The following is a 9,973-nucleotide window of genomic DNA, read 5'->3' as shown; positions in this document are numbered from 1 at the left end:
AAAGTATATTTATATTGAATAGGATGCACAGGACCTAGGATTACAGAATACTATCTATTGTATCCTAAAGAAACAGAACAATATGCACATACATTATTCAAGAAGAATTCAGTGGTGCAGCTTATTACACAGTTAGGATCCATGAATGTAAATTGTTTTACTCTCCAGATAATTTGTCATTTTATTCATTCAGTCCTGTAATTCACACACTTCTGCCACAGTATACAGCCAGTACAATGACTACGTTGTTTCTGATTTTATGCGTCAAATCCTCACAGAACAATAAATCAGCAATGCAAAGATTTTCACTGATTGTTACATGCATTGCTGTAAAAAGCTGAGCTAGGAAATGACTGGGGGTTAAAGCTACAAAACAGACATGTGTTAATCACAAGCTAAATACAACTACAAATCATTTGAGATTAGATAGTCATATATATCTGTGCTCAACCTAGAAATTTATTTAGGCTGCGTGGGAAGAAATTTTTGGCGGGTGGCAGCCCCTGTATTGTGACAAAACTGTTCAGTATCCACCCAAAAACAGCCGGGTGGTTACTGAAATGTGCCCGGTGGTGCACCCGGCTTAAAGGGGCTGGGGAAAACACTGCATATATACACACACATTTATATAAGTGTAATTACTAGGCAGCTATTCATTACATATTCCATATAATGCTGTTAAACTTGCATACTGTGAGAATGTATAAATATTGTAGTTTGCTATTGTGCAGATCAATCATCCAATAAATAAAGACACAGAACATATGTAGTGTAAAAACACAGCACAATGCTTCTCCGGAAATATCAGATTTATACTTCACATCAACAAAAAATCAGTAGGAAATATTTGAATCACATCTTGTTTTGATGCATTGCTCCCTTGGCTAAATCCTTCTTCTCATCACTACCAATCAAGCTATTTTCCTAGCACAAACAAGACCCCTACTGGGAACATGTCTGTAATGAAATATTGGTTTATGCATTACAACAAAATGTGGCCTCTATAAATGCACCAAATATCGGCTATGTGAAGAATTACACCATGTATACGATGGTGAGAATCTCGTACACAGCCCGTCCTCTGGGGCCTCCAGAGTAAAGAGGTGCATGAAACATGACACATGAAGAGAGAGGTAAAGATATGACAAATACCTTTATCCCGTCCACCAGGTTATGAATTACTGTGGTTTGAGGCTCCTACAGAGGAAGAAAGAATGAGAAATGGGAAGGAGGAGAGAACTAGAAAAGGTAGGGGTAAAGAAGAGGAGTAAGAGGATTTGGGGTTTTGGGGATGTGGAAAGGATGGGAGGAGAAATGAGGGGTAGTAGGACTGAAAAGATGAAAGAGTGACAGGGCAGGTAAAGAGTGCTTGACAAATCACAGACCTCAAACTACCCCACAGAAAGATTACAGACTAATCTAAGCCACAGACAGATAACAGACTTCCCGCTCCAAAGACAAACCACAAACTTATCTGAACCACAAACAAATAAAACATGTATCCCTAAACCCACAGATAGACCTCCTGAGACAAACCACAAATGTCTGTACTCCAAAGAACACAAAACAAACTTTCCAAGAAATAGACAGGAAGAAGGCAGCACTCCATTTACAGACAAGGCACAATATGCCCTTTTACCTGCCTTCCCCCCAACAGGTGTGCACCCCACAAAATATCACAGATGAACAGAAAGAGTGGTTCTGCCCAACCCACTTCTCATACCAAGGCAGCTGGTGGAATAGGCCCCTTCGGACTAGTCACTCCAGCGCTGTTCTTAGTGCTGTTCGTCTGAGGCTTGGGAAAGAGAAAAAGACTAAATATGAGACTGGTTGTTAGCAAGGAAGCAAAGCTGTGTGTATCGCTATGTAACATCATATTTAATGTACAAGTCAGGAAGACTATGTAAAAGGTGTACTATAGGTCTAAAATAAAAGGCTCCTCAAGGTTAAAAGTAAGAGCACAAAGTATTTCCATGCTGCCTTTTAAATACCTGTTCACGTAATTAAATTTAGTATCCCAAATATTAATTCAAACCAAGTTAAGTAATCATCTCACACAGCTTTTTTTGTTGAGCAACATCCTTTTCAGCAAAATACTGGATAGGATGGTGCAAAGAACCTGCCGGTATGTGACCTGTATACTTGCAGACTTCAATTCAAGAAACAGAGATATCCATAAAGATCCGTTTCCCCAATTCATGCTAAAATGCTAAATGTTTAGGTTCAATTAAAGGATATCATAAAATCCTAGACAAAAAACACTCATAAATAAGGGAGGGTATTACTGGATTATTCTATTGTGTAATTTGGTAATTTCATAGAAGACATACTGTAATTGTATACAAATTGCTATTACATACTATTACTATATACTATTACAATTGTATACATAATACATACTGTTGTATTGTTGCCATATATCTATTACCTTTCCAACATCCGTCTTCTTGTTCAGCAAACTCTTAGCTGCTGCAGAGGGACCAAAAGATAAAAGATATGGTCAGCATGCATGAAACTGTCACCACTGATTCCATTAATATAAGTGATTTTTAGGAATACACAATCTATTTCATCTCCATTCACCATGACCTGTGTGAATTTCCTAATGTGGGCCAATATCAATGATTCCAAATTCCAGGTATTAATCTAGGTAGGAGGTGCTGGAGAAATATGTGTATATGTGTATATATGTTTTATATATTATATAGATCTAAAATGAGATACATAGGATGTAGTATACAGTTTTTAACTAAAGTTTGAAATACAAAGAATCACTCATGTCGTGTTCCTCCTCTAAATCCTACTTGCCAGAATTTCATATTTTTATTGCAATAATTAACATATTCCAGAATGAGATACTTGGTTTTCCATGTGCTTTAGTGTTGTCATGTATTGCTGTATACATATTTAGAGTTTAGAGGGTCCCCTGTAATTGCTTTTCTTTTACAGAAGTGTAAACTCTTCTTCATGTTTAACCACTGGCTGATTAATCATTCTCTGGTATTCTTTACCATACAGAGATTGCAGGTTGGATCACCAGCTAACAAGAAAGTTTAGACAGGCCTGTTTTTTCAAAGTTAGACTCAAAATGCAAAACATTTGTAGATAATAGTAAGTAATGGTTAAAGCTCCTTCCTTATTAAGTTTTATCTGTAGTCATTGAGTCATTTTTCCCAAGACTTTGTTCAACCTGCAGCCAAGCATTAGAAGCTCCCATGATCCTGATTATTTTCCAGTCTGATGGACTACTAGTGTCACCGGGCCCTCTCCTCCCCATCTGCATTGTTCCCAGGAAACTATTTTCATCTATTTACTGCTCAAAATGTCATTCATTTGTTGGCAGCATCATGTTAGTCCATGATTGGAAATATGGGAAATGTATTTCCCGATCCACGAGATTTATATTTCATAAAGCATAACATGAGTTTTAAACCTGGGTTTCAGTTTTTGTAGTTAGCATGGAAAGGTGAAGGTTGTGGGATAGTATACCAGCTATTGCACGAGAGTGGGAAAATATGTGAGCCAAAAGGAGCAGAAAGTGAACAGTTGTTTCCCAGTGACGGAGCAAAAGGCAGGAAAGCACAATGATTTGGTATCTTTTTACCTCAATGAATTTAACACTGGATAGATCTTCCAATTCTAAGGTTTGTACATATCAGGCATTATAAAGAAATATCCTCTGGTCATGAAATGATTCGGGTTCTGAAATGATTTAAATCTGACCTGACCTACAGATCCCACAATATCATTATTTATTTACCAAAACAGAAAAGCCTTGTGAAAAACTAAGTACACCCCATGCTTTCATAACTTGTTAGCAGCAATAACTTGATGTCACCGTTTTCTGGATGACTTTATCAGTCAAGTCCACTCTTCTTTGGGTTCAAAGCCTCAAACCCATTGAAGTTTGTGGGTATTCATTTATGCATAGCTCTCCTTTTTCTTTTCACAGCATTTTGATCAGGTTGAGGACTTTGACTGGGCCTCTGCAACACACCGATTCTTTCTGTTTACAGCCATTCTGTGGTGGATTTGTGGGGTACATGGGATCATTGTACTGAGTAAGCATTTTATTTTCCCACTGACTTCAGATTGATGGGCAGTAACAATTGCTTCTCTCTGGCATTGTCAATGTCTTTCCTCCCTGGCATTGTGGTAACATGCACCTGAATGCTCCAGCCCAGCATACCGCCAACTTTTCTGCTTCTATAGGGGGGCAGGGGTTTTCTGGCCGCTACTTACCCTATTCATTATGGACGTGGTAAGGGTGTACTTCATTTTTCACACACGGCTGCTGCATTTGGCTTAGTCTTTAATAAATAAATACTGACACAGTGTGATATGTCATGTATTGGTGTTCATCTGAGCTTGGATTTATCTCATTTTAAGACCTGCTAGGGACCAAATGATTGTCCTGATTTGCAAAACCTTAGAATTTTATGGCTGTACTTTATTTTTCTCTACATAATGTCTCATGATGACATATTTTTGCCGTGTTGTGCACATGGCCTGAGGATAGTAATCCCTTATCTCCCCTCTATATAGCAATATCACTTCCACTGACAAAACAGGACATAAAAGGATAACTAAGTGCTAGAACTTACCTTGCAATAAATAGAAAAGGAACGGAAGAATACATAGTAGAAAGAGAGAGGCAAGGAATGAGAGCAGAGATAGAACATAAAAGAAAGAAGCCAGAATTAGGAAAGTCAAACAGAAAGGAGAGAGAAAAAGAGAAATAGTGAAACAGTGAAAAAAGACAGGAGGAGGAGGAAAAGATACACATAGGTAAATTACACAAGGTGGGCACAGTCAAATGGCAAATCTGTGCAAATACTTCGGGCATCAGCAGGCTGGCAAGACAGGACATCCAACACATGCCCAGCCACGAAAACACTGTCCATCTACAACAGTCACCACCCCAACCTCTCTCCTCCCTGCCTATTACATTGGCCCGTGTGTAAAACACAGCGTCGGTGCTTACTCCTAGTCTGACATTTCATGAAGATGAGATTTAAATGAGGAATTCGCATTAGGAGTCAAATCCTTGCACTTACAAAGGTTGGCTGTACTTTAAATAGGTTGCAGAGAGTTGTGTTCAACTAAACCAATCCTAAATACGCCTAATGAAACAACACTGTGCAAATAACTATTGGTGCCTGTAAGCACCATTATTACCCTTTACATTAAAGCATGTGTCCATGTGAAGCCTCTTGACTTAAACATTGGGTCTGATTTATTAAAGGTCTCCATGGCTGGAGAGGATACACTTTCATCAGTAAAGCTGGGTGATCTAGAAAATTCCAGGTCTAGCATCTAGCATTCCAGGTTTGCTGGATCACCCCACTTTGCTGATGTCCAGCCTTGGAGAACTTTAATAAATCAGTCTCATTGCATTGTGTGTAAGTCCTATTCATCCTGAACATTAAACTCCATGTGCTGGTATTCAGCTGGCAAACACCAGAACTACAGTAGGCAGTAGGGGTTCTATCAGAGAATTGGGAATAAATGGAGCTTAGTGGCAGGATGGAATATTAACTTTTAAACTGTTGCCATTTGAGTAAGTATTTTTAGGGCAGGTCTCGTTTCCTATAGTGTAACTTTCTCATGTTGACAAGCCTATAACTGGTTGGTTTTGTAATAAAAACATGAACATAGAAAGGCAGCACGGCGGCTCAGTGGTTAGCACTCTTGCCTTTGTAGCGCTAGGTTCGAATCTCGGCCAGGACTCTATCTGCATGGAGTTTGCAGGTTTTCTCCGGGTACTCCGGTTTCCTCCCACATTCCAAAAACATGCAGTTAGGTTAATTAGCTTCCCCCTAAAATATTGACCTCAGACTGTGATAATGACATATGACTATGGGGGGACATTAGAGTGTGAGCTCCTCTGAGGGACAGCTAGTGATATGACTATGGATTTTGTACTGCGCTGCGGGATATGATGGCGCTATATAAATACTGTGTAATAATAATAGATGTCTGTTCAAGCACTGCTGACTTCAGGCACATAATTTCCTCTTCCATGGAAGATAATGAACTGAAGGGCTATATATCACAGAATGAAGCTCAGCTTATAGATGGTGGAAGGAGTTAACTCTTTCCTGTTGAGTCTCTGTGTGAGCTGTACATCTATTTATTAGTACTTTGTGCAGTGTTTGTATATCTCCTATAACTAGTGTGAAAGGATTTTACAAAGTTCACATGTAACTTCTAAACTCAAATACAGATTCTACATACAAATACAAGATTCAACAAGAAAACAAATGAGCTGCATGAATGTTCCTGTATACAGGGGATGATAATTTACAGGCTGAAGTCATATTTATTACTATGTAAATCAGCTAGATCCATATTGAGGATTACTCAGCCTTCAGTCATGGTGGAACCCAGTTTGTAATTTAGTTTTCCATGAACGTTAATAAAGGCTTTTGTTTATTTATAACTTTTATGCAAAGGCATCATTTACCAAATTGTGTTGCTGTTTTAGTGGCTTATGCTTGCCTAGATTCACTATTACTACTTAAACACTGACAGAACACTGGTAAAAGCATAGACTGCTCTTTACAATACAACATCTATATATTCTGCTTGCACAGTCACATACAACTTGTACACACACATGCACTGTACATGTATACACAAATTTGCTGAGGAGCACATTGAGGCCTTGTACCATAGATGCCATGTACATTGTTAGATAATTGCTGGGTTGTACCTCATGCCATGCATATGACATGCCCAAGCATACAGCATGCTCCAAGGTAGGCACACTACATGCAGCGTCTCTATGTAGACACCCAGAAAAATCCCCTATATGCTACCTATGTAACCCTAACATGGCAAACACAGACACTAGCACATAAAAGAAAGGGAGCTAGTTTGCTGGATCTAATATCGTATAGGCTGATAGACTTTTTACATTCAAACATTAAAAGATGCAGATAAGGTCATAGCTCTGCTGTATTAGAAACCCCTAGTATAATCAATTTTATTGCTATTTTTCCCTAATTCTTGCAGGAACGACCTGCAAACCTTTGAATATTTCACGCAGGCAGGCGGCTAGGAAGATGCAGCTACATGCAATCACTTCTGAGGGTAGGGAAGGGTCAGGTGTGAATGGGGGAACGTGCCCTGCGGACACTACTACCTTGTTCCACCAACCCCAGGGCTGTACTAGTGGCGGCAGTGGTGATAGTGGCAGGAGCTGTGGTCTGTCTGCCCACTGTGAGAATGACAGAGATCAGAGAAAGGGGCACAGAGGGAGAAAGTAAACAATGGTGGAAAGTGGAGATTCGATCACATTGAACAATGATGGGACACAGTAGGTGGGATAAATACAAACACATGAAGTAAGCCAGTAAGAACAGAAGGCAGAGAGAGGAAGACAATGTAAGGGGAATGAGGACAAATGTACAACAGAGAGCCCCAACAAGACAGAGCACGAGAAAAGGAAATTAAAAGATGATGAATTGGGGTAACAATATGTAGGAGAGCAAAAAGACGAAGGGTGAAGAGAGATGAAGTAAGTAGAATAAGGCAGACTTAAAATAAATTAAAAATAAGAGCAGAAAGAAAAGCATATTATCTTCACCACATTGTTACACAAAGACATATCACTGGTCACATTCAAGAACTTGTGCATTGACCTGGTTACATCAGAATGGGCCCATTGGGTTTAAAGAACGGGTTCTGCTGTGTACTTCCTTAATTGTAATGTAATGGTCCCTGCTGTACTCTATACTTATTGTAAAAAAGCAGCTAGCAAAGTTTTAGTGTTATATGATTTGTTTGTTTTTTATTTAATATGATTTAATCTTTGTATTGAAGGACCTCAGATGGATCAGAGTAGATCTGCTGAGTCTTTCATTGTTCATTGTGTTGTGTCCCAGAGCCTGTATAAAATACTGAATATGGCATATAGACACTGCATCAGTCAAACAAGAACTGAATTCAGTGCGAGGGGTAAGGTGGACTTATTGCGTACACAGTGATGTTCCTGGAAATTTAGGGTTTGCTGGTTGTGTGTTTGACATCTCATTGTGTCACTTGTAGGATTTCATCACTAATCCTTGCAGCACAATGCTGAGCTGTCTCTGGGATTCAGCATCTCTGCAGACCAGTATTATGTAAAGGTGTTCATCGCTTGGGCTGTACGTTGGATCTTCATCATACAGCCATACAGTACTGGTCCTGACGTATATAGGGGTAATAGAGAACCTGTAGAGTAGGTGAGGAAATCACTTACCAGAAAAGTTCCTTGTTGCCAGCATAGTAGTTAGAATGGCTCCCTATTGAAATAATGTAAATTAATATGGCATCCATAGGTCATAGGACACAGAAAATGCATGATGGGGCCACGCTTACTTTCAGCTTTCGGCGAGCATTGAATTTCTTCAGGCACTCCACAGTCTCTTGTCTGTGCATCATTGAGGCAACAGTTGAACGTTGCTGTGGGAAAACAAACAGGAAACTCGTTTAATATCATAGCTAATGTTTGATGATTCCAGTACAGCCCAGCCACAGATTTCATAGTAACTAGCATCAGCAACTCTATGATTATAAAATTTTGGGTTACTCACGCAGACCCATGGGTGCTTGAGAGCTTCATGAGCAGTAATACGCTTGGCAGGGTTAATAGTCAGCATCTGGTTAATCAGATTCTTAGCTTCTGGTGTCACCGTGTCCCACTCCGGAGATGGGAACTGTGGAGATATTTGTATGTGTCAGTGATAGGTACATTCTTTCAGGCCTGGGTCACAGTGGGGTTTTATACATTGCTAACAACGTTTTCTAGTTAAGCCAATAGAATCTGTTTCATTACTGGCCAAAAAGCTGCAGAAACTCCACTGTAATGGGGACAACATATTCTTGTCTGGTCATTAGGGAGTCATTCATACCAGGAGAAGACACCACCGGCAAGAAAACTGCTGGTGTGACATAAACATTGTACTAGCCAGACATCAATGCATAGCAAAGTGGGTTTGGGGTGCAATTTCCAATGAATGGCAACATAGTGCACTAACACATGTCTTATACATTGCATTAACACATCCGTTGTCTCATGGAAAGGCATGCATTAACACAACATGTTGGTGGGAACATGCCCTAAGAGAAAAAAAAAAATCAAACTATTGTAGTATTGGTTGTAACTAATGCCAACCAATCATAATTGATATTTTTGTAATTTGATTGTTTATGTTATTTAGTTGTGAAATAAATTAATCTATAAACAGAATAAGCAGGCAGCTTGAACTCACATCATATGCCCCAGCTTTAATCTGCTGGTACAGCTTGTGCTGGTCCTCATCCCAAAATGGTGGGTATCCAACCAGGAGAATATAGAGGATAACACCTAAGGAAACACACAGAGGAGGCATGCTTCAAATATACACAAATAAAAGAACACTTTAATAGAAAGACCCTAAACATTGTCATTTCCAGAGTATAGAACATTCTGCTGGCTCATACCTGTACCTGATGAGCTGTAGGCTGTTGATGGTGAACTACCAAGGACAGTCATAATCTTCTAAAATAAGCTCTGGTCAACCCAACACTTATATATTTTGTAGCACCAACCTATCGGAATCTCTAAATACATTTTATGAATACCTGTGTAGATTTGTATTTACCTGGGGCATAGCATTACCATGGCATAGCTGCTAGTAGTTCCATTAGCTAGACTTGTTACCACTATTCTGAGTGGATTTATTCAATGAAAGTTGGGAATATGCCCCCAGCATTTATTACAAATTCCACCAAATCCAGTTGAATGTCACTAAAAACAGAATAGAAACAATTTTATTCCAGTTTATAAAGTTAGATGAGCTGCATCTATGCAAATTAGATGCGTTTCTATTCATTTTTCAACCTAGACGGATTCAAGATTGCTTTTGTGACTGAACATCACTGACACCCAGGCAAAGCACACAGCTCCAATTCTTCTAAAAACATTTTCCATGAGCTAAAGAAAATG

The 9,973-nt window shown here is 39.2% G+C and overlaps 1 protein-coding gene across 1 annotated transcript in view; it reads right to left on the bottom strand.

Moving 5' to 3' along the window:
* Positions 1–9,973, bottom strand: part of LOC140324814 (calcium/calmodulin-dependent protein kinase type II subunit beta-like) — a gene marked incomplete in the record, with an annotated part of 87,135 nt that overhangs the window by 16,243 nt on the left and 60,919 nt on the right. Inside the window, 8 exon segments of the mRNA XM_072402934.1 lie at positions 1,153–1,197; positions 1,724–1,795; positions 2,429–2,466; positions 7,148–7,222; positions 8,246–8,288; positions 8,365–8,448; positions 8,580–8,702; positions 9,258–9,352. Of these exon segments, the coding sequence (XP_072259035.1) occupies positions 1,153–1,197; positions 1,724–1,795; positions 2,429–2,466; positions 7,148–7,222; positions 8,246–8,288; positions 8,365–8,448; positions 8,580–8,702; positions 9,258–9,352 (575 nt within the window).

The sequence above is a fragment of the Pyxicephalus adspersus genome, chromosome 2, assembly GCF_032062135.1.
Source record: "Pyxicephalus adspersus chromosome 2, UCB_Pads_2.0, whole genome shotgun sequence".
Taxonomy (NCBI): domain Eukaryota; kingdom Metazoa; phylum Chordata; class Amphibia; order Anura; family Pyxicephalidae; genus Pyxicephalus; species Pyxicephalus adspersus.
This window is presented reverse-complemented; position numbering and strand designations above follow the sequence as displayed.